Source organism: Anolis sagrei, chromosome 4 (assembly GCF_037176765.1).
Source record: "Anolis sagrei isolate rAnoSag1 chromosome 4, rAnoSag1.mat, whole genome shotgun sequence".
Lineage (NCBI taxonomy): Eukaryota > Metazoa > Chordata > Lepidosauria > Squamata > Dactyloidae > Anolis > Anolis sagrei.
The window spans coordinates 78,673,902-78,700,240 of record NC_090024.1 but is presented as its reverse complement, the minus strand read 5'-3'; the positions used below and the strand labels follow the sequence as shown (position 1 = coordinate 78,700,240).

Genomic DNA, 26,339 nt, shown 5'->3' with positions numbered 1-26,339 from the left:
CAAGAACTAAATTTAAAATATCTTAATTAAATTACATATATATTTTTTTCAGTATAGATGATAACGACTTGGCTTTATATTACACAGCTTTTCTTTGTGTTTTTTTAACCGATGTTTCATAGAGTTCCTGACTTCCAAACTTGCATTGTTTCCTATTTTGCTTGATATGCATGATGTGGTGCCAAGTGTCTATGGGATGTCTGTGATAGCTTTTGTAAATAAATTCTATAAACATTTTGTAGAAGAATTATTTAACTATTTCATAGATGAAAATGAGATACTTGTACGTCCTTGTTCTTTCTTATCAAGAAAGTCTTCTAAGGCAATGATGAGAGGAAAAAAGGTAATCTGTGTTTTTTGGTCTTCAGCTCCCAGAATCCCTGAATACTGGCCAAGGCAGCTGAGGCTTCTGGAGATTGAAGTCCAAAACGCATGGAGGAGTAGTGCTTGGGAATCATTTCTCTAGAGTAGTAGTTCTCAACCTGTGGGTCTCCAGATGTTTTGGACTTCAACTCCCAGAAGTCCTAACAGTTGGTAAAATGGCTGGGATTTCTGGGAGTTGTAGGCCAAAACACTTGGGAACCCACAGGTTGAGAACCACTGCTCTAGACAAATATCAAGAACAGAGCTTTCCAAACTGTGTTTCGATTCATAACTATGTCAACTGCAGTGTGTATGCATGTCACACAAACCTAATGAGAAACCTCTGAGTGTGTGAAATAAGCAATCAATCATATTTAAAACATATACAATAGATATATATGTAAGATTTTCATGAGATATGTTATGTTCCCATAAATTTTGGTATTACAATATGTATGTGTATGCATGTATGCATGTCTAAAAATGTGTGTCACCAACATGAAAGTTTTGAAAAACTCTAGTTCAGAATGATCTTAGTGAAAGCAAAAGGTGCTTTTATGAATTGCGATGAACCTTTGGGCCTAGATTGTGTTAACTCATACAAGATTCCAGAAAGTAGATTTTGATTGAACGTTGGAGAGAAATCTTTGATGGTGCAAGTAGTTATGGAATGAAACTAATTACCGAGAGGGGTGGGACCTATTTACTTACTTAGGATTCTGTTAGTTTGAAAATCCTTATTTTAAAAGAAGAAGAAAGAGGGGGAAAATAGTTCCAATTTTCCATATTAAAACCACAAAGGACCTTTGGGTGCTTGTGCTGGCTCTGAATATTTGTTAAGAAAGAAATCCTATTTCACTCAGATGTATTTTGTTAGTCAGGTGTCATAGACATTTTCCTGGCTCTACCATGACTGAAACTTCCCATTCACGTTCCCATAGAAACTGGGAAACACACATGAAGTGGATGATATTGCCAATGCTGTAGGTATTACATGCTTTTTCTGTTGCCAGCTGTGTCACTAAAATGACTGCTATAGCTATACTATAACTGCTTTTTGTCAAATGTAATGTACATCTTATTAATCTCTGAGATGTCACAGAAGGCTACCTGCTGTTCATTTATAGATTAATATAGTCTGTCTCACGTAAGCCTGACAGATTTTGCCCACATGGGACAAGAGCAGAATTCAGAAGGTTTTTCTGTTATGACTTTAGATTAAACATACAGACAAGTCCTGGAAGATTTCAGAAGTATATTTGATACAAATTCAGTACATATGCTTAGAAGTGCTGGCATTGCAATGAGCACCGCCATTTCCCTAGCAATCAACACCAAAGTAGGGAGCAACTCAGTATTCAACATGCTGTTCAAGTAATGCACAAATGTAGTTGGCCTTTGACTTCGATTGAATGAGATGATAAATCAGGAATTTTACAGATTTTTCTTTTTGCATTGTAGTGAATGTCTACTAGAGCTTAACGAGTAGGCAAGGAGTATGGAATGAAACAGTAACAAGAATGAAAGCGTGACAAGGAAACAATGTGAATTTTGTTGTATTTTCTTTCCTCTTTGTATATGTACTTCAGTAATTGTCATTTCCACAGCAAATGCAGATTCTGTACAGATATCAAGAACTTTAAGGATTCACGATTCAACACATAGTGTTTTGCTAAGGGAAGAAGCTGGTATGTCCAGGCTTCAGTTTAACTCTTTTTGTTTTTGTTCCTTTCAGAGTGCCTGGGATTACAATAGCTACAGACATCATTTGTGGGTTTCCAGGGGAAACAGATGAAGATTTTCAAGAAACCTTGAAACTTGTAGAAGAGTATAAGTTTCCTAGTCTTTTTATTAACCAGTTTTACCCACGGCCTGGGACCCCTGCAGCAAAAATGCATCAGATTCCAGCCCAAATCGTAAGAGGGGGTTTCTTCTTTTATCCTGTCTTTAAAAAGTGGACTTTGGTTTAAATCAAATTGTTAGCTTTAACTGGAGTAGACCCATGCAGTGAATTGCTATAGAGTGAATGAACATACAGATAGAATCAAAGAGTTGGAAGAGGCCTCCTGGGCTTTTGTATCTAACTTTTGTATCCTGCACAGTGTAATCCCTATAGATCAGTGGTTCTCAACCTGTGCGTCCCTAGATGCTTTGACCTTCAACTCCCCAAAATCCTAACAGCTGGTAAACTGGCTGGGATTTCTGGGAGTTGTAGACCAAAACATCTGGGGACCCACAGGTTGAGAACAACTGCTATAGATCCAACAGGTCATTTTCTGTTAGTAGTAGTGACTGGTTTTAATACCTTACAAAAAGTAATGTGGGGAGAACAGAGGGAGATTAAATGTTGATACAATGGGTTCTTGGTGGGTGGGATTTTTTGTTTTTTATTTTTATTATTTATTTACTAATTTTATTTATACCCCACCCTTCTCACCCAGAAGGGGACTCCAGAGTATCTTTACAAACTACGGCAAAAATTCAGTGATGCAATGTACACATAACATAAACAAACCGCATTAAATTGTAAAACGATTAAAGCATATAAACAGTTAAAACATATAAAACAATAAAACAGATTGAAACATATAAAATGCCTAGTATACTTTCCAAATTTCAAGTTTTCCCATGGACATTATTCGGACTTCAACTTTAAAATCAAATTCTCCAAATGCTTGTGCAAACAGCCACATCTTTAGCTTTTCCTGAAGATCAGGAGGAATGGGGCTAATCTAATGTCACTTGGGAGAGAGTTCCATAGCTGAGGGGAGAAGGCCATGTCTCTCATCCCCACCAGTCACACTTTCAAAGGGGGTGGGACAGAGAGCAGGGCCTCCCTGGCAGATCTTAAAGCTCTAGTTGGCTCATAAAGAGAGTGTTTCATTGTGCAACAAGTTGAGGGTTTGATTCAGATTTACTTCAGTGGCCTTATTCAGTTCAGAATATTATTAAAACACCTTATAATTTAATTGATCATTGAATATATTGTTTACATACATGGTTTAATCTAAATAATTTTTCAGTTGATAGAAGTGATACAAGGAAGAGTAAAGGTCGAGTGAGAGAGATAATGGATGGGAAGAAAGGAATAAACTTCAAGTTAAGATTGATGGAAAAGATGGGGATGGGCTGCTAGAGTGTAGCCTTGCTCCTCATTGACCAAAACCTGACTGATTCTTAGAAGTAGGTCATTGCTACTGAAGCCAAATTATTTCTTGACATTGGTAGAGCTGGTATTTTTCCTGGAATACTGTAAAATGGGTTCACTATTTCACTATTTTACTGAGGGGAGCCTCCGGTGGTGCAGTGGGTTAAACCGCTGAGCTGCTAAACTTGTTGACTGAAAGGTCACAGGTTCGAATCTGGGGAGCAGTGTGAGCTTCCACTGTCAGCCCCAGCTTTTGCCAACCTAGCAGTTCGAAAACCTGCAAATGTGAGTAGATCAATGGGTACTGCTCAGGTGGGAAAGTAGCGGCGCTCCATGCAGTCATGCTGGCCACATGACCTTGGAGACGTCTACGGACAATACTGGCTCTTCGGCATAGAACTTGAGATGATCACCACACCCCAGAATCAGACACGACTGGACTCAGTGTCAGGGGAAAACTCTCCTTTCTTTTGCTATGTCCTCTTGACATCTTTTCTGCTTGTTATGAGTGTATTGCTCCATCTATGATGGAGTAGCAGCAACAGCAATCTCTCAGCCTATATCTAACCTACTGTAGAGCTGGCACTAGTAGAGACCCTCCATCAAGATTCTTTTAATCAGCTGTGCATTGTTAAGGGAATCCAGAAGTTCTCTAGTTGGCACTTGAGTGATATGGTGTGGAGAAATAGCATAAGAAAGAAATACATTGGGCTTATGTCATGGTGAGTAGTGAACCCTAATTCATCACATTATCTATCCTGCTGCCTGATAGTGAGTTTCAAGAGGATATATTAGGCATACTAAAGTTGCAGCATAAACCCCAGATGAATAACATTTGAATTAGAGTTCAAATATTATGGTGAAATATTTCTTTGAAGTACTTTAGCCTCTCACTAGTAAATAAAATCCACCATACCAGAACATTCTAAAGCTGTTACATCTCACCTGTATAGTTGGCCACAAAATGTGTAATTACTTACGCAGGAATGTCTTTGGAAAGATTGTGCTTTTCTATAAAGCAGTTAGCATAATGTTCCAGGCTATAGTTGTTACCATCTGAACGTTTTCTGAAACCTCACCATGCCTGAGCTTGGGTGAAAGCATGTTTCTGCAGCGTAAATTTCTAGAAAAAAAATCCTGTTTTCCTATATCTGTATATTCAGTAGTAAGAATGTGTAACCCTTTAAATTTTTCAGTCATATAATACTATATTTCCCTTGTTTTCCTACAGAAAAAACAAAGAACAAAAGAACTGTCGCGATTGTTTCATTCATACAACCCATATGATCACAAGGTAAATATCTTTGTCGGTATGCCAGTATGGTGTACATCAGGGGTCCTCAAACCTTTTAAACAGAGGGCCAGGTCACAGTCCCTCAAACTGTTGGAGGGCCGGATAATAATTTGAAAAAAGCATGAATGAATTCCTATGCACACTGCACATATCTTATTTGTACTTAAAAAACACTTAAAAACAATACAATAATTAAAATGAAGAACAATTTTAGCAAATATAAACTTATTCGTATTTCAATGGGAAGTATGGGCCTGCTTTTGGATCATGAGATAGGATTGTGGTTGTTATTGTTGTGTGCTTTCAAGTCATTTGAGACTTAGTTTTCAGACTTTTGACCCTAAGCAAGGGCTGGGTAAATGACCTTGGAGGGCCATATCCAGCCCTTGGGTCTTAGTTTGAGGACCCCTGATGCACATTTTAGCCATATTGATTGTTATGTGATGAACTGAACTCAATTTGTTGCTCTGAGATAAGGTATTGCTAGGATCCCAAGAAAATAAAAGTACCAGCTATATGACATCCCTTTGACTGGACTTCAAGTCTCTCCATTTTGCTTGGCCTTTGGTTCATTGACTGGCTTTGGTGGGTTTGTAGTGCTGTCTATTTATGCAAATGAAAGTCTGCTTTTTCCCTCAAAAGGGAGTATAATAACTTTTATTTTGGCTTTATGCTTTGGTACATTTTCAAATTCATATTTCAGCACTGTTGCTCCTTGGAGCCTAGAGGCATTAACTTTTTACCATGTATGCAAGAACTTCATCAACCTGTTGGCGGTACATCTTACATTAATTTGTTTTGTCTTGAGATATCCCCACCATAGGAGTTCCAGCCTATGGACAACTCTCCTACATATCGTCTAAATCAGCCATAACTCTTTGCAGGTTTTTGGTTTCATGAGTTTAAAACAGTGGGTGTTGAGCTGTGTCTTGAAAGGTATATTGAGGGCAGTGACATTACCATCATAGGAGGAATAAAAATACAGAAGAGGGCCCAATTGTGTTATTTTTCTCTTTGGAACAGTTTCCATCTAGCAGAATTCCCCCTCTACCTTCCACCGCAAAAATCTACTCTTAAGGCCTAAGAGCACAGTTCTTAAGAGTATCCAAAACAGGTTTTTCAGTTGATATGAAAGGCTACAGGGGAAAGGAATAGAAGATCAGTTACTGGCTAGTAAAGAAATGCTGCATGCACACAACCATTGTTTATTTGTTTATTTATTTATTTTTATTCACTGTATTGATATTCCACCTTTCTCACTCGCAGGGGACTCAGGGTGGATTACAGTGCACATATATGTGGCAAACATTCAATACCATTTAGACAGACAACATACATAGAGAGAGACAGAGGCAATTTAACATTCCAGCTTTTCTGGCTTCATGAAGGTGTAGAGATGTGTTTATTATAAAGTGTTATTTATAATGTGTTTAAACTGTATTTATAATGTTTATTATAAAGTGTTATCTATAATGTGTTTGAATCTGTATTTATGTATTACATTTATTGCCAAGGCCTAACTGTGAGAGATAGGTTGCCATGGTGACAAGGCCGAAGAGGAGGTGGGCGGAGCTTAAGGAGAAAAAGGTTTGAAAGCGACAGTTAGTTTTCAGTCAGGAGGATGAGACCCTGAGAAGAGGAGCGGAGTCAGTTAGGGCTCTGTGTTGTGAAGCAGTGTAAACTCAGTTAGTTCTTAGTATTTGTGAATATTTCTTCAGCAAGGGAGCTGAAGGTGAAACCTCGTTAGATTGCTTGTGTTAAAAAGAATCTAACAGAGGAGGTTTTAGGGTCGCCAGTAGTGAAAGACTGGGGATCAGTGGTTTGATCCGGTATAGGACAAACAGTGTGAATATTCACAATAGGGAACACTGAAATAATAAAGCACTTCACTGAAGAAGGAGTTTATAAGATTGTAACATCAGAAGCCTGAATGTATCTCAACCAAGTCATATTGTAACCATCAAGCTTGTGCCAAGTTCAACATCACAATATTGCAACAATTACGCTTTGTTAACAATAAACTTGTTCTCTTTGTATTTTAAACTTGCCTCCTCCATTGGATTTACGTTTGGCGCATTCCACTCTACCAAAGTTACCTCACAACGCTAATAGGGAAAGGCAGAGACTTTAATACCAGCGTCTCTAAATATAATGGTGGCAGTTTAATCTAGCAGTCTCGGAACTTCCTTATAGTTCTTGGTGACGTTAATACGTCTTTATATTTTTGGAATCACACTTCCTTACATTTTTGGTAGCATTCGGTGGGATTGGCGCTTCTTTACATAATTTTTGGTGGCAGACGACGGGATTCGAGTAACAACTGATCGAGTGCCTTAAGTTTAATTTTGAAATACGTTGTGAGGTAAAAGTTGCTGAAAGATGGCTACCAGGCGGCAGAGAAAGCTGGCTGAGGAAAGAGAGGGAGACCAAGGAGAAAGTTCGGGCTCTGAGGCAGAGACAGAGCCAGTGCCTATGTCAGAAATGGCTTATAAGTACAAGTTAGAGATGAAACGATTGGAAATGGAGATGCAGGCAAAACAAAAAGAGAGAGAACTAGAAATGGAGATGGAGAGAGAGGCGAAACAAAGAGAATTTGAAGAAAGACAAAGAGAGAGAGAATTGGAGATGGAGGAAAGACCCACAGTGCTGGACATACATTGGACTTGGTTTTCTGCCAGGGATGGGAGGAAGGTGGCGGTGTTGAGGAGTTATCCATCTCTCCGTTGCCATGGACCGACCACCACCTGGTCAGCTTTAGACTTACTGCGCCCCCTAACCTCCGCAGAGGTGGAGGACCTATTAAATTGGTCCGCCCCAGGAGGCTTATGGATCCGGAAGGATTCCTGATGGCTCTTGGGGATTTCCCCGCCACCTCGGTTGGTGATCCTGTTGATGCCCTGGTCGCTCTCTGGAATGGGGAGATGACCAGGGCAATAGACACGATCGCTCCAGAACGTCCCCTCTCAAGTAGCCGAACTAAACCAGCTCCTTGGTTTACTGAGGAGCTGGCGGTGTTGAAGCGAAAGAAGAGGGAACTAGAGAGCGTGTGGCGTTCGGATCCGAGCGAGCCAAACCGAACACGGTTTGTGTCCTTTTTAAGGTCATATGCCGCGGCAATAAGAGCCGCAAAGAAAACTTTCTTTGCGGCCACTATTGCGTCTGCAAAGAACCGTCCGGCTGAACTGTTCCGAGTTGTCAGAGGCCTTTTAAAACCCACCATTCAGGATGGGTGCCCTGATGACGCGGCAGCTCGCTGTGAAGCTTTTGCTCGGTTCTTTACAGACAAAGTCGCTTTGATCCGCTCTGGACTGGACACCATATTAACGGCAGTCTCTGAGGATGTAACACGAGCATCTGCTTGTCCGATTTTGATGGATTCATTTCAATTGGTTCAAACCGAGGATGTGGACAAGGTGCTTGGAGGAATGAGAGCTACCACATGCATCCTAGACCCCTGCCCATCCTGGCTTCTAAAGGAGGCCAGAGGGGGATTGGCCGAGTGGGTTAAGGTGGTGGTTAATGCCTCCCTTCGGGAAGGCATTTTTCCAGCCAGCTTAAAGCAAGCTGTGATAAAACCGCTGTTGAAGAAACCATCACTGGACCCCACTCAATTGGTAAACTATCGGCCTGTTTCCAATCTTCCCTTTTTGGGCAAAGTCATGGAACGTGTGGTGGCCTCACAACTCCAGGCATTCTTGGTAGACACAGATTATCTAGACCCGGCACAGTCTGGCTTTAGGCCGGGACACGGTACCGAGACAGCCTTGGTCGCCTTAGTGGATGATCTCCGTCGGGAGCTCGACAGGGGGAGTGTGTCCCTGTTGGTGCTACTCGACCTCTCAGCGGCCTTCGATACCGTCGACCACGGTATCCTTCTGGGACGCCTCGCGGGAATGGGTCTCGGAGGTACTGCTCTGCAGTGGCTCCGGTCATTCCTCGAGGGTCGGTCTCAGAAGGTGTCACTGGGGGACTCCTGTTCTACCCCACAACCTTTGTTTTGTGGGGTTCCTCAGGGTTCAATACTGTCCCCCATGTTGTTTAACATCTACATGAAGCCGCTGGGCGAGATCATCCGGAGTTTCGGGGTGCGGTGTCATCTGTACGCAGATGATGTCCAGCTCTGTCACTCCTTCCCACCCGCTACTAAGGAGGCTGTCGAGGTCCTGAACCGGTGCTTGGCCGCTGTGACGGTCTGGATGGGGGCGAACAAATTGAAATTGAATCCAGACAAGACAGAGGTACTCCTGGTCAGTCGCAGGGCCGAACAGGGTATAGGGTTACAGCCTGTGTTAGATGGGGTCGCACTCCCCCTGAAGACACAGGTTCGCAGTTTGGGTGTGATCCTGGACTCATCGCTGAGCCTGGATCCCCAGGTTTCGGCGGTGACCAGGGGAGCATTCGCACAGTTAAGACTCGTGCGCCAACTGCGACCGTACCTTGGAAAGTCTGACTTGGCCACGGTAGTCCACGCTCTGGTTACATCCCGCCTTGACTACTGCAACGCTCTCTACGTGGGGTTGCCTTTGAAGACGGCCCGGAAGCTCCAATTAGTCCAACGGGCGGCAGCCATGGTATTAACAGGAGCAGGGCGCAGGGAGCATACAACTCCTCTGCTGTACCAGCTCCACTGGCTACCGATTAGCTACCGAGCCCAATTCAAAGTGCTGGCTTTGACCTTTAAAGCCCTAAACGGTTCTGGCCCTACATACCTATCCGAACGTATCTCGGCCTATCAGCCCACCAGGACCCTAAGATCTTCAGGAGAAGCCCTTCTCTCCATCCCGCCTGCTTCACAAGTGCGGCTTGCGGGAACGAGAGATAGGGCCTTTTCTGTGGTGGCCCCCCGGCTTTGGAATGCCCTCCCTACTGAAATAAGATCAGCCACCTCGCTAATGGCATTTCGGAAAAAACTGAAAACTTGGATGTTCGAGCAAGTTTTCAACTAATTCCGATGTGATGATGTTTTGATCATGGACTAGCAATCAAGGATAACGAATTGGATTACGACTTTAACTATGAGATGTTCCGGTCTGTATTGGTGGCCCAATACTATGTATGTATATGTATGTATTTTTATATTTTATTTTATATTTTTAAAGTGAATATTGTATTTTTAAATATGTTGTAAACCGCAATGAGTCGCCGCACAGGCTGAGATATTAGCGGTATACAAATGTACTAAATAAATAAAATAAATAAATAAATAAAGACGAAGAGAGAGAGAATTAGAACAGGAGTTAGAATTGAAGAGAATGGAGTTTGAGCTAGAGAAACAAAGATTGGCTTTGTCTCAAACATCCAGTGATGTTCAGGAAGGGAGATCTGGAGGGGATACCCCAGATTTGATGAAGAAATTCCCAAAATATACCAAGGACGATTGTCCAGAGAAATTCCTAATATCTTTTGAGAGATGTTGTAGAGATTTTGGGGTGGCTAAGGAAAAATGGATGACATACCTTAGGCCTCAGATTAGTGGAAAGCTCTTACAAATTTATGGACAAATGCCTGAAGAGTCTTATGGAGATTATGATCTGTTTAAGAAGCAAATTCAACAAGAGTTTCGTTTAACTCCGGAATACTATAGATTTAAGTTCAGGACCCTAAAGAGAGACAAAACCCAAAGTTTTGCTCAGGTGGCCTCTAAATTGTCTCAACTGTTCGATAGTTGGCTGAGGACGTCTGAGGTAGAAGATTTCCAACAGCTGAGAGAACTTTTAAAGCTGGAACAATTTTTCCAATTAGTGCCTTATGATATTCGCTGGGTGATTCAGGATCGCAAACCATCCACTATTGTAGAGGCAGCGATTATGGCAGATCAAATAACAATCCTAAAAGAAGGATTCAAAAGGGAAGATCTGCCAAGTGATAAAAGAACAAACAGGCAGCCATTTTATCAACAACAAACGCGCCCACAGCCAGAAAAGGGTTCTGACATAGAAAACACCATCTGGAGGAGGCAGGGTGTAACAAGACAAACTGCTCCTGAGGTAAAAAGACGGTGCTTTCAATGTGGAAAATCGGATCATATAAAATATCAATGTCCCCTGTTAAGGAAAGAGAAAACAACCCTCTTTGTGAATAAAGTGAAAGAAACACCAAAGACAGCACCAGATACTGTTTCAAAAGAGAGTTCAGGCTCAGAGCCTCAAGAGAAACAATGTTTGTTCATCTTGCCAAACAACCTATCTAAGGATTACTTAGAATCCATTTCTATTGACAACAGAAACATGAAAGGACTTAGAGATACAGGTTCCGAAGTGTGCATAGTGCATCCCGAAATAATACCACAGAAATTTCAGCAGCCAACCTCTGAAATAAGATTAAAAGGTTTAGGACCTGCGATACCAACAGCAGTGGTGACTTTGCCAATCGAATATGAAGGATGGAAGGGTATGTGGGACTTTGCAGTCAGTCCTGACATACCATACAATTGTTTAATTGGAAATGATCTGGCTAAGGAGATTGAATACTGTAGGATGGCGTGTGGGGAGAAAGAATGTAACAATGAAAGCCCTGAACAAAAAGCCATGTGTTTTGCCATACAACAAGATGGGGACGAGAGTCCAGAAACTAGCGCTACAGTGGCTGAGCTTGTTAAGAGGACGGGGGGAGTTGAAGAGATTCGGCAGGAACAAGGAGCCGATGAATCTCTGAAACCTCTATTCGCTTTAGCTCAAAACCCCACAGTATCGGCAAAAGAACAGCCCTCCGAGTTTGTACTAAAGAATAGTGTTTTATATAGAGAAACCAGAAGTGTGAACTCGACAGAAGGATCAGTAACATGTAGTCAGATTGTAGTGCCTCAAAGTTTTAGAGAACAGCTGATGAGGGTGGCACACGAAAACCCTCAAGGTGGACATTTGGGTGTGAGGAAAACCACAAAGAGAATTACTAAGAACTTTTATTGGCCTGGCATGTTCCAGAGGATCAAAGAGTTTTGCCAATCTTGTGACATCTGCCAGAGATTGAGTACTGGAAGGGATAAAGTTAAAGCTCCTATGATCCCTATGCCAATAATTGGAGAACCATTTTACAGAGTAGGCATTGACATAGTGGGTCCTCTTTGTAAACCAAGCAGACGTGGTTACCGATACATGTTAACCATGATTGACTACGCCACAAGATATCCAGAGGCTGTGGCTCTGACTAACATCGAAACAACAACAATTGCCAATGCCCTGTTATCCATTTGGGGAAGAACTGGATATCCTAGAGAATTGGTTTCAGATTTGGGAACCCAATTCACTTCCAGGCTTATGTCGAAATTGCTTGAGTTATGTGGAATTAGACACCTGACTTCAACAGCTTATCATCCACAGACAAATGGACTAGTTGAAAATATGAACAAGACTTTAGTCAAAATGATAAAGTCTTACAGTCAAGAGAAGCCAAATGACTGGGACGTCAAATTGCAACAACTGTTATTCGCCTACAGGACCGTCCCTCATGACAGTACTGGCTACAGTCCATTTGAATTACTATATGGAAGGAAAGCTCGTGGTCCATTGGATCTGATAAGAGAATATTGGGAAGAAAGTCCGGCGACAGATCCAGTTCCGGTGTCGGAATATTTAAAAGATCTTCAAGCAACAATGCAGCTAGCTAGAGACATTGCTCAAGAACATTTACTTGCGGCTCAGCAGAGACAAAAAGACTATTATGATTCTACTGCTAAACCAAAGATCTTCAACGTCGGAGATGAAGTTTTATTTTTATCTCCCAACAAAACCAACAAACTTCAATTGGATTGGTCTGGACCCTGGAAGATCATCAGAAAGCACAACCACATAAACTATGATATTTTTGATGAACATTCCAATGTGGAAAGAAGAGTTCATGTAAATATGTTAAAGCCTTATGTTAAAAGGTCTGCGAATGTATGTTTTGTTGTTTCGGAAGAGGAATCCGGTCCCTTTTCTTTTTGGGAGGGTGATCGTGAACAGTACAGAAATTTAGATCGGGTAGATATGAACATAGATTTGTTCCAACCACAGAGAAGAGAGGTTGTGGGAGTTTTAAGTAAAAAATGGCATTCTGAGGAATGTAGTATGTCAAAAAATGAAAATGGTTAGATAATGTAAAAGATACGAATAACAGATTGTTAAGATAGAGTTTGTGTTTACAGGATTTTATATTTGAAATTAAACATGTTTCAGGTAAACGAAATTTAGTTGCGGACGCCTTATCTAGAATTTCATAAGGATAAAAGTTTGTATATATGTGTAATTGAAATGTATTTAACCCTAATATGTTTCCCTTTCAGAATTGATGTATATGTATATATTGTTGAATAATATGTGGAATTATTTTTGCCATTCTGGGATCGAGAATAGTACAAAAATAATATTTCTGGGGAGGAAGGTGTAGAGATGTGTTTATTATAAAGTGTTATTTATAATGTGTTTAAACTGTATTTATAATGTTTATTATAAAGTGTTATCTATAATGTGTTTGAATCTGTATTTATGTATTACATTTATTGCCAAGGCCTAACTGTGAGAGATAGGTTGCCATGGTGACAAGGCCGAAGAGGAGGTGGGCGGAGCTTAAGGAGAAAAAGGTTTGAAAGCGACAGTTAGTTTTCAGTCAGGAGGATGAGACCCTGAGAAGAGGAGCGGAGTCAGTTAGGGCTCTGTGTTGTGAAGCAGTGTAAACTCAGTTAGTTCTTAGTATTTGTGAATATTTCTTCAGCAAGGGAGCTGAAGGTGAAACCTCGTTAGATTGCTTGTGTTAAAAAGAATCTAACAGAGGAGGTTTTAGGGTCGCCAGTAGTGAAAGACTGGGGATCAGTGGTTTGATCCGGTATAGGACAAACAGTGTGAATATTCACAATAGGGAACACTGAAATAATAAAGCACTTCACTGAAGAAGGAGTTTATAAGATTGTAACATCAGAAGCCTGAATGTATCTCAACCAAGTCATATTGTAACCATCAAGCTTGTGCCAAGTTCAACATCACAATATTGCAACAATTACGCTTTGTTAACAATAAACTTGTTCTCTTTGTATTTTAAACTTGCCTCCTCCATTGGATTTACGTTTGGTGCATTCCACTCTACCAAAGTTACCTCACAACGCTAATAGGGAAAGGCAGAGACTTTAATACCAGCGTCTCTAAATATAATGGTGGCAGTTTAATCTAGCAGTCTCGGAACTTCCTTATAGTTCTTGGTGACGTTAATACGTCTTTATATTTTTGGAATCACACTTCCTTACATTTTTGGTAGCATTCGGTGGGATTGGCGCTTCTTTACAAAGGTATTCTCAATTCCGGTCACAGGGGGAGCTGCCACTTCACCGTCCACTTGTGACACTGAGTCCTTTGATGGAGTACTTCCTCATTCTTCTGCATGCTGCTGGAAGGTTTTATGGCATCGTAAATTAGTTAAATTACCCTCCCCTGCATAAAGCGATACCTAAATTTCCTACTTGACAGATGCAACTCTCTTTTGGGCTGCATAGGTCAGCATCAAACTAGACTATTAATCGTCGGAAGCTTATTCCGACCCAGGCCTGCTTCGAAATCATTACCTCTTGGTCTGTAGTGATTTAATACAGCTGGCGACTAAATAGTTGCACCACAGCCCGGTCCTTATCTCAAAAGTATTCTCTCTCCTGAGGAAATGTCATCCCATCACTTAAGCCCTAACTAGGCTAAAGCAAGAAGGTGTTTCTGGAGTCATGTTAGCTATGCTATATCACATTTTCAAGGAAGACACTAGCCCCATTCCAAAACAATTTCCCTTCTTGGAGTGCCACTGTAAAGGCTTAATTTGGAAAATGTGAAAGCTTGTATAAATTGATTAATTTTTTTAAAAAAATACAACTATGATTTTTAAGGGAATATTATATTACATTCTGCAGCTGGAGCTGGTTAAAACTAAATGTAATAGTAGATCAATTAAGATCTAATAAAGAGCAGCAACTGAAGAGCCAAAAGCTTTGATATTTTTTCCTTCTCTGAATTCCCTAGTGACACAATTCTTTTTTCATTCATGGTACAAAAAAAACCCCTTATTCTTTTATTAGCACGCATATTGGAACTTGGCCATTTACAACCTGTGCTTCCTTCATATCCTTTGTGGCACTATATCAAAGTATCCTGAAATGATTTTGACTTTGATTGTGTACTTCTAGACTTATTTTTCAGATTACTCATCAGGAGGTGAAAAGAGTCAGGGAAAATTGTATAAATGAAAAGAATGTAAATGTGTGGACTTGTTCTTTTGATCTTTGTTTTAAGGGCTTTTATAAATAATAGAAGTTACAGAGTTGTGCAGCAATTTTTTAAAGAGCCATAGTTTTTGAGTGGGTCTCAGAAATGGGCATGAAGCAATAGGGGGAGAAATGCACGAAGGTCCAAAGAATGTGGTCTTGGACACCAAATAATCTTTGGTGCACTTTATACACTTTACATTTAAATATTTCTGAAACAATCTGTTTTCCTTTTGTATTCATCCCAAACCTCTCCAAAACCCGGTAGCAGCAAGCTCTATGCTGTTGTTTTTAGTTTAAACATTTGGTGTAACCTAATAATGTTCACATCAGATTACGATGTCTAGGTTACAGTTTCTGTAATTCAATACATTGATGCAGCTGCTGCCTTAAGAGGACTTGGCAAATTAATTCACTTTACATATTTTTAGCTGCTAACATTTTCCACAGATATAATTTTGAAAGGATAATTCTTTACATTTCTTGGAAGTACGTAAATTAAAATGATCTCAGTGGAACATACTTCCACATCATGGCTGTAATCCAGCAAAAACCCAACCTTCTGAAGGGGAGATCTACCTTTTCTTCCTTCCTTTCCACTACTTTCTTTCCCAGACATGTGCACATTACTTTGTGAGAGGCTGATGAATTGGAGAGATGTGTACAGAGATTCTGAATAAGTGGTAAACTATTTTGGACAGTGCCAGAAATATTTCCAGATGGAATATAAACATAAAATGTAATAAGTGTAAAACTGTATTTTATCCTATACAGTATTCCTTCCTTTCTGTATTGAAATTTCTGCAAGAGAAAATGTCTCTCTTGTAGACCAGTATTTAGGACTTTATTTCCCACTCTGCTCAGAAATAGGAGATGAACAAAGGTCAAGGTTACAGAAAACAACAAAATCTGTGCACTTCAAGGGCTTTCTGCTATGTAATTTCTTGCCAGACACATGTCAGAAAAATATTCTTTTCTACTTCATTCAAGAGGATTTGTTTTCCTGAACCTGATTTGCTTGTGCTGGGGAATATTGTCTGATGTATGTGAATTGAAGCATACTATGACTTACTGTTAGTACTAACACTGTAATAAAGTTTACAGATTTGAAGGAGAAAAGCATATTGGTCCATTTCAACCGGAAAATGAGTGAGGGGGAATTTAGCAGCATCTGATGAAATTTAGCATGAACTTTCATGCATTACAGTCCACTTCCTCATGTGTTCCTAATGAAACCAATGTTAAAACTACACTACCTAACTGATAGTTAACTTGGGTCCTCAGTGTTGACTCTATCAGTGCATCCAAAGAGGTGAATTGAAATCCATGAAACTTTGGGCTAAAATAAATTGTGTAGTCTCAAATGTGCTGACAGACTCCTCTGGCTCCTTCTTTTTCTGGTTTTGTGTAAACGTCTTGTATTTCTTGCTCAATGAGAATTCCCTGCTGAAAAAAACTCTGATAATTGACAACTAGAGCATGTCATTTCTACCTTATATTGTCATTATCTCTCCAAAAGTTATTCTTCTGAGGGCTGACAATTTTGGGGAGGCATTAAAGTAATTCCATTGGCTTTAACAAAACGTTCCAAAACGTTCCATTGGCAAAAAAATCCATTAATTTGATGGGATTTTTTTTAGTATCTTGGTTGTCCCCTCCCCTTTTTTTGTTACAAATTGTGAGTGGCAAGTGGCTGAAATTAGAGGAAGTGTATGAAACTGTACATCCTTCAAATGCCATGCCATAGAATGCCTGCTTATATCATACATCTTAGTTCTGTGTGTATTCCGTGACAAAATGTGATGCTGGGGAATCAAATGGCTCTGGTGCAAGATATAGTTGAATGGAGCAGTTCATCCTCTGCATTATGGTTCAATATCATAAAAACTATGCCTTTGTGAATAAGCGCAGGATCTTAATTTTAGGATTCTATCACTTCTCAGAACCATGAAAAAATATTTCTTGTATTAAGTGTGGAGATTCTTCTGTTGGATTTTGTGATACTTGATTGCACTTGCTCGGGGGCATTTATCCCATTGTTAGTTCTGAGGTTTTAAGGTGTTAAAGTACTAATCGCGTTTGTACTACTTGGGATATACATTCATCTTTAAGGCTGTCACAGCACATTGTTCAAAGACCCTATGGTTGTTATAATAGATACAGAAGCAGAAAAGTCAGAGATTATGCTCTATCTTCAGGTGCCTGCTGAAAACCCTGTAGAGAAGCAGATGTTATAGCTAACAAATTACTAAAGCTGATGAAAATTTGTAAAACTCTTTCTGCATGCCATGGAAAAGCTTCAGACTGAGAGTTTTCTTCAGTTGATTATTATTATTATTATTATTATTATTATTATTATTATATGTCATCCAAAATGAAATTATGCCATTGAAACCTCTGATGAGCTTTTTCCTGTTATTTATTTATTTATCATATCATGAGTGAACCAAGGGTACAGTTGTAATGTATTTAAAAAAAAAAACAAAATTTTATAACTTGGCATTATATTAAATGTCCTTTGACCAGTAGCTGGCTACTTGGAGTGCTTCTGGTGTTGCTATAAGGAGGTCATGTTATAAAACCACCATTGAGTATTATTATTATTATTATTATTACTATTATTATCATTATTATCATCCTGTCACAAAAACACAGTATGTCACAGCAAACGAGATATATATGCTGGATTTCGTATCACAAAATCACAAGTCGAACACTTCCCACCCAAGCATCTAGTACTGTGTGCTGCTGCTGCTCTTGCTTCTTCTTCTTCTTCTTCTTCTTCTTATTATTATTATTATTATTATTATTTGCACCTCACCACCATCTCCTCGAAAGGACTCGGGGTGGCTAACAAAGCACTCCAAAGTGCTGCACATAAAATGGACAATTACATAGACATCAAAGCGATAAAAACATGAGCAAGTAGATTTTATCTCATTAATTTCTTTCTTTTTTGCCCCTTTACTCTAAACAGATTCCAACTTCTGTGGCATCTTAAAGGATGCCCACTTCCTGATGCATTTTTTGCTTCTGCATCCCTTAGGTCAGTGCTACTCATAATAATGGACACTGGACTGGTGCCTGCTCTGAAGCCATCAGCTACCACTCTATGGAGAGCTTCCTTGAAAGAAACTATTGTTGTTAACAGGCACAAATATGGCAAATTGGGAAATAAAAATTGCCAGTCTCCCACGTCGAGAAATCTGAGAAACACTGCCATAGCTTGTTTCTTTTTGATCCAAAAGGTCAAGACTCTTTCAAATTTCAACCACCACCACCCTATAACTGTTCTCTTGACTCCTAGTATAACCAGTGATATGAATGTCAGGAATTACACTCCAGCAATATCTGAAGGGTCCCAGATTGCCTCCCATGGCCTTCAAATGGGTATGTCTGAGCCTGACCAGCATAGATGCACACCACATTGTACGCTAGCAGGGAAAAGAGGAAATTATAGTGTTATATGACCTAGTTGTCTGAGGCGTTGGGATTGTGATTTCTTTGAGATATAGAAAGGTAGTACCAATTCCCTTTCCCAGATGAGCATTAGCCCTTTATGTCATTGGTAGGCCTTGATGTCAAGCAGTTACTAAGTTACTTTGTCTCTTCAATATCTTCTGTTCTGATTTAAAAGGCATTATCACTTGTTGCATGTGAGAAGAGTTTTTTCATTTTATATAAAAGCAAATCACAGCTATGAAAGAGGAGAGAAAGCTTTTTGTTCCTGACACTGAAAGGTGGTCTGTTCACAGGGCATTCCCCCTGGAACAAGGATTTTATTACAGCCTTTTCTATAGTGCAACAGAGGATTCTCCTACAGGCATGAAGATATAATGTGTTGCAGTTAAAGTAGTTTCAGTACTTGATCTTTTGTAAAAGCCTAGCAGATAAAAAAAGCAGAAAGGCTGGCAGAATGCTATCCAATTATATAATGTATATATATTATTCCCATTTTTGGCCTGGTGGGCCTTTATGCAGAGCTAGGCTAAGGGTTTTCCTGCCTTAGGAAAAGCAGAACTCTCAAAACAACTAGTGAAAAACAGCTAATTAAAAGAAGGAGGCTTATAGTCATGTCCCTTGGACCTTAGGGAACCCCTGAACCTTGAGCTATTAGCCTGCTTAAGAATTACATCCTCAGAAAAGAAGGCAATATAGATTGTGATCCATATCTATCAATATGGTTAGTAGAGAAACTGAAGGGGTAGGATTGGGGGCACCTTTACTATATATGTACACTGTATTGATAGACACTTCAAATAATTGTCTTAGATCAATGCAAGGTGAGAATAAGTACAATCTCAAAAGGGTGAACAAATTTTCACTTAATAGCTTGTTGTTCTTAATTGCCATTAAGTTGGCTTCGCCTTATGGCAACCCTTTGAATGAAAGATGTCCAAGACACCTGACACTTGTCATCAGTGGCCTTCTGAGATCCTATAGACATTTCTATTCTTACTTCCTCCCATTTTGCCAAGCATTATAATCTTTTCTAAAGAGCCATTCCATCTCATGATATGCCCCAGTTATTTTTGCTTCTGTGGAGAGTTCAGGCTTGGTTTGCTCTAGGACCCATTGATTTGTCTTTTTAGTAAACGCTGATATTTGCAGAACTTTCCTCCATCACCATATTTTGAATTCTTGGTTCCCTCTCTGATTCACCCCATCAAACTTTCATAGCCATACACACAACTTGAAAATTATATGTTAATCCTGACTTTGGGACTTTGGGATTCAAAGATTTGTACACTTGTACACTTTATCAGCTTCCTTTGTAGATGTCTGTCCAATTTTTGGTCATCTTCTGGTTTCTAGAGTGTGGTTTATTTATTTATATATATACTGTATTTATATTCCACCTTTCTCGATCCCATGGGGGACTCGTGACATACTAAATAAATCTTTGACTGTGAGATCCCTATCAACTACTTAGAAAAAAAATTAATGGCCATGTGATTCAAATCTACCTACATCTTTGAACCTTTTTCAGTTTATTTTAGCATAAGTATTCAGAGAAATTCTAAATTAATGATGGTTATTTTAGCATAACCATCATTAATTTAGAATTTCTCTGAATACACATACAGAAGAAAAAGCTCACATGATTATGGGATGTTTCACTGGAGAACTAAATATTCCATAGTTTTGATTGTTTGATTGGTACTACAGCAGCAGTTCAGAGCAGCATTGTCACAAATATTTTATCTCATCTCATCTATGAAGCCTTTTATGTTACCTAGAATTAGCTACTTTCCATTTTTTTTGTTTTGCTTGTCCTGTTATCAAAGCATGCGAGTGAATGGGCTTTTTGTGAATGTGGTATGTTGAGTTCCATACCAGTAGGTTGGTGAATTGGCTCCAGGTTTTAGGCAGAACTTTTCAAGGTGTTGTCCAAGGTGCTGAGCTCTATTCCCCAAATACTTTTAGCCCTGTGGATGGTTCATTTCACGTACAGACCAAAACCAGAATGAATTGACTAACTTTGTGAGCTACCAACTACCATTAAAATGTGTAGAGGACGCTTGGCCATTCGCAAGACTGAAACCTTTCATATATTTCTCATTATTTAGTTGTTCCAGTGGTGAAAACATACCTTTTATATATAAGTGGTTGATGGCTATCACTGTGTAGTGGTAAGATCCCACTAAGAAATCTCACCGAGGCAGAGTAAAAATACAGTGACCCCTTTTTTTTTTTTGTACAGGTGTGCTTATATTTCAAAGATTTATTATCTCATTTTCAATTTGCAATTCAATTTACATCACAAAATAGTAATTTTGAAAGACTTTCTTCTGAGTCTGTCTGCATCCTCCACTAATTTGCTAATCACCCTTGTGTGGAACTACATGGAGATGCGAATATAAACTGTCTTTTAGTCCTCAGAAGTGTCAAAAAGTGTTAAAACCTAGTGAAAATGAATGTTACCAAAAATGACTGTAAAGCGGATTGATTGGCTTTCAAGGGACTCTTGTGGTGTTAGTGACTTATAGGAAACCTTAAAGTTTCATGAAGGTCTTTGCAAGTATCTATATGAGGTGCTCTGATAGCGGAAAGAGATTTATTTTACATTTTCACACAAAGTCCTTGTATAAGAAAGAAAAACCTGTTTGTGAGATTTGCTGATGGCTTTCATGTATGTCAAATTATGCATATGCCAAATGCTCATTTGCTAAGAGAAATGAATCAAGAGCCAGCCATCACGCTTGATTGTATAAGTGGAGGAGCATTTGTTTTCTTTCAAGACTTTTGAGGGGAAAAGATGCATTGTTAAACCAAGACATTTCAGATTACTGTATTTAAAAAGCTTGAGCAGGACAAGTCATTAAATGCCGATTCATGTGTCAAGGCAGACAGTGGCAGCTGCTTGTTAATGCATGGCATTATCCCATATTAAATCAATGGCAAATGGACAGTTTGACAGATACTGTCATCAGTGCAAACATTATTAAAATAATTTTAAAGCCCATTTTTAACTTACTTTCTTTTTCAATCTGAATAGCTTTTGGGCTTGTATAGTCTTTTACACTGCCGGCAACAAACATTACCTCTCTGGCTTTTTAACCTAACAAAACACAGGCCATCTTTGGCAGGAGTGCGACCCTGTTTATGGTTTGCTCTGCATATCATAGCCAGGGGTCTATGAACAAAATTTCCATTTGCAAGCACATCATTGTGGAATAGCACTCAATGGTCTTTTCATTTTGATTGATGGTTTTGGTTTTGCACCATCTGGCTTCTGATAGGTTGCATTAATCATAACCTAGAAAAAGAAAACCAAGAAAATATATGCATGACTATTTAATGTGCATGCATATCAGTGTCTGAGTGTTGATTTTCATATATAGCATTATAAATAATTGCATTGAGAGATATTTTAAAATTAAAAATTATTTATGCAGTTTCAAAGAGAGTTCTCTGTTCACTTGCATGTATATTTTTCATAGACACTCACAAACACAGTTATACTTCATTCAGACTGCAATTTTGTATAAATGCATGTGTGAATATGCTCTGCTGAATTTGATGAAACTTACTTCTGAGGGCATATGGGTAAGATTGCATTGTTCCATCAATTTCCAGCTAGAATCGAGCATGAGATAATATAACAAATACCAACCTGTCAAAATGATGAGGTGCAAAATTAATTTCGAGTTATACATTACTCTATGGGCCATTCAAAACTGTACCTTTTACATCAAAGTGATTTGTTGTTTCATGTATTTCACAATACAGCACCTACTATTTTGTACATGATTTCAAATCTGTTTGAACAAATTATAATTATACATGTTCAGCTCAATATAAACACTGTTCATTATTCGAATTAATATCTCTCATAATACTCTAATGCAGTGGTTCCCAACCTTTTTTTGACCAGGGACCACTTGACCAGGGATCACTCTCCAACATTAGTACCGAAAGGGTTACGAATCAGTTTTTGGTCAACTTTAGATTCGGTTTGGTTACTTGGGGTGCTGATTCAGAAAATTGCATTGGATAGACCACATCACCTCTAGTTGCTAATACAGAACATATGCCGTCCAGTAATCACCATCTGCTCACCCACAAAAAAACCCATATTTAAGAATCTAGTGCTGAGGTGTTAGTAGTAATCTTTCATGGGTAGTCAGCCTCTCCCCTCTTGACATTCCCATTGCCTTGGCACTATAAGAGGGTTTCGTGAGACCAGTCGCTCTCGTCGACGCATGGTTTTGATGCAACAGTGTAGTAATGGTGAGGCTGCGGAACATATTTTCATTCTTGTGGACCACTTGTGGTCCCCGGACCACAGGTTGGAAACCAGTGCTCTAATGTATGTGTCCTTTTTGAGTAACTTTGGAGGGTACAACAACATCCAGAAGGACGTGCATTTTTTGCGCTGCTTTAAAATGAATATAATATAAAATGTATGTCTAATACCTCGTATAAATACTTTAGTAATCTGGATTTCATTCCTGAAAATTGATATATCAGCATGAACATTGGCTGAACCAGAAGACAACATCATTGTGTGGTTATTCTCCAGTATAGTGATCTGCATGAGACAATGCAATCCACTAAAATGACTAAAACAAAACTACCAGGTTTACTCTATTACATGGCAGTATCATTCATTTATCAAGCCCTTGGACTACTACTAAAAGAAATCACTTACTGCTATATTCTAAAGGTTAAAAAGGAATTAGTTGCTAATATATTTTCGTTAAGGGGCTCTTTGTGTCTTCATTGCTTAAAAGCAACTCTTAATTACATTTTCTTTTTTGAAAACTGAGCTCATGCTAAAAGATGCTTGCCTGTGGTATGAAGCACTCTGGGAACCTGTTCACTTAAATGATATTTGAGAATCCACAGCAAAACATAGTACAGAGCAGGAGCCAGCATTTGAACCATGTGGTATTTCTCTGCTGCCATTTAATGAGGTCATTTCATGCCCATCTGGCAAAGCCACCTCTGCCTAAAAACACCTTGTGAAATTCATGAAGTCACCATAAGTCAATAGGTGGCTTGACAACATATACACACATGTTCTTAACTAAAAAGTTTAGACCTGCACCACGAAAAGTATGAATCTGTCCTTTGCTAAGCTATTAACATGACATAATGTCCTTCATAGAAAGAACTTGATTGCTAGTGATTTGCTACTAGCAACTTCCAAATTCTGCCCAGAATATCCAATCAATCTCAAAAACACAAAGTTATTCTAAGATATACTGCAGAAGTTGTCTGCATAGCAAATAGTATCTGATACCCAGAATGGCAATACTGTATTATATTCTGGTTTCATCGTTCCACTGTTGTTCTCTTTCATTAATATGGCACTATAGTGCACAAGATCCTTAATTCAGCTTGATTTGTTTGCTACATGCACCAAACTGTGATCTAAGCTGGTGCTATTCTAGTTTTTCAGATGTGGAAGGAGAGACTGGTTTAGTAGCTTCTGTGGGAAATACATTGTTGCTTTGATCTCATTACACACATCCTGCTAGTGCAGCCTCCCTAATCCAGGGGCCACCCATGAGCAAGACTACAACTGGGCTAAGCAGCTGGGGTGCATCTGGGTGGTCGGGTTTCTGCCCTGGGATCCTCTAGGACCACAAGGACTACCCACAAAGTGCCAAAAACAAAATGAAAAAGGAAAGCATAGAATGGCAGGCTTTGAAAAACTGGGGGGGGGGGGGTTAATAGGGTTCTGAAAACTGTTTTAAAATTGAATTGCCAATCCTGGAGACTTCCAGGACATGCAGTTCACTTTTTTTGAGAAATTTCCAAACTACAAAAGTAGGGGTTGAACAATTAAAGGAATAAAGTTTATGAGATTATGCATCATGTTCTCCATTTTCCATTTTTATTAATTTAACTGTGTTGTGAAGATGCTGTGAAAATGTACATTCAGGGACCTACAACTGCATTCTGATGCACTTCAGTGGTGGATTGGACTCTTCCAATGTTCATTGGGTACTTGTGATGCATAATGGACACTTCTGGTATACACTGGGCATTTCTGTTGTGCTCCGTGCTCTGGTGCTTCCTAACAGGTGTCTGGATTAATGTTGGGAATGCCTCAATGCTCATTGATGTGCATTGCACCTCAGGGCCACTTTAAGTCTCTTGAAAGAGAAGGCAGCATACAATAACAATAACGATGATGTATCACTCCACTGGCTGTCATACTGCAATGGATCGATGTCTGTTGTTATATCGTAGCAGCTCCTAGATGATTTTTTTCATGTCAGAAGTTACTTGAGAAATTGCAAGTTGCTTCTGGTGTGAGAGAATTGGCTGTCTGCAAGGACGTTGCCCAGGTGGCATCCAGATGATTGATGTTTTACCATCCTGTGGGAGGCTTCTCTCATGTCCCCAAATGAGAAGCTAGAGCTTGACAGATGGGAGCTTACCCTGCTCCCCGAATTCGAATTGCCAACCTGTTGATTGACCAGTCCTGCCAGCACAAGGGTTGTGCCACCAGGGGTTCAAAGTGAATATGAACTTTGCTAAATTACTCAATTCCATATCCCACACATGGAGGTCTACTTGCAGGCCTAAGTCCCATGCTATATTCTACGCAGCATTTCATTGCATTGATATATTTCATAATGGAGATAATTTTTCAAATATATTTTAAAGCCTCAGTTGAGTCTTTTTACAAAACAACTCATCCATAAATTACATTTGATTAAGGGAGTAAAAGTTATTCAGAGAACAGGTAGTCTAGTGAAAGAATCAGACTCGATCTAAGAAAAATAATTCAAACCTATTCTCAAACATTAAGGTTGCATCATGTCCACAGACACAAGAGCAAATAAGTGTCAGGATGAATTTTTCTTACAGAAGCTCTGCCTCAAGAACCCCCAAAACAGTTGCAGAGAATTCCTATGATTGCAGACTATCATTGAGAGTATCCACATGGGAAAATTTGACACCATCATGGCTTCACCCTATGGAACTGTGAGATCTGTAGTTTGTTGTGGAACCAGAGCTCTGACAGGATTGCATAACACTGAGCCATGGTAGTTAATGTGTTAAATTGCAAGAATTTAGCAGTGTGGTTACATCCATTTTTCAGTGAAGAAGTGGGTATAAATGATGATATTTCAAAGATATACATCTCAGGTGAGATTTATTAGTGTGTTGCATTCATTTGAATATATAACTGCCTGTAATCCATTCCAGCTGGGCATTATAGTATATATTATATTGTAAATGTGCTGCTCCTATTGTAAAGATCTGCTAGCAGTTGTGACTCTTTGTGTTGATTGATTGTCCTTAGATGGTCTCTTCTCATGGGCTTCATTCTCTATAGCTGTTTTATTTTACATCTTGGAGAGCCTGGCTGTCTTATCCCCCTTTTAATTTATCCTCCCATTCCTTTATACTTGTTTACCTTCAACCAGAAATATTCTGACTTTTTGATGAAGTGGTCTCATGTTCTGTAACTGTGGAAGAACAGTGCAGCCACATTTCTCTTCTGAAATGAAAGATCGCAACCTCAGTTCAGTAGAAGGAAAGTCAGTTTTTTATGGATGAAAGCACAAGAATTGTTTGTTCTTCATGGCAAAGATCAAAGGAATATTTTAATGCTAAAACACAAACCTTTGGACCTCAAGTCATTAAAATGAATTTGCTTTTTTACTCTTAACCCCTGCTGTTGCACAATGTTTATTTTACATGGTAATACGTGACACAGAGAACACTTTAAATCTGCATAATTTGACCATGAATATATATGTGTGTGTGTGTGTGTGTGTTAGTATTGTCTACTGAGCACAGTCCTTCAAATCTTCCGTGTTTTTCTCTTGCAATTTTTCCAAAGTTTTCAT

General features: G+C 39.3%; 1 protein-coding gene across 1 annotated transcript in view; it reads left to right on the top strand.

The window, feature by feature from the left end:
* CDKAL1 (CDK5 regulatory subunit associated protein 1 like 1) overlaps nt 1–26,339 on the top strand; it is a 284,435-nt gene that overhangs the window by 207,880 nt on the left and 50,216 nt on the right. Inside the window, exons 11-12 of the mRNA XM_060774897.2 lie at nt 2,099–2,279; nt 4,743–4,805. Coding sequence (XP_060630880.1) covers nt 2,099–2,279; nt 4,743–4,805 — 244 coding nt within the window. The remainder of the gene's footprint in view (nt 1–2,098; nt 2,280–4,742; nt 4,806–26,339) is intronic.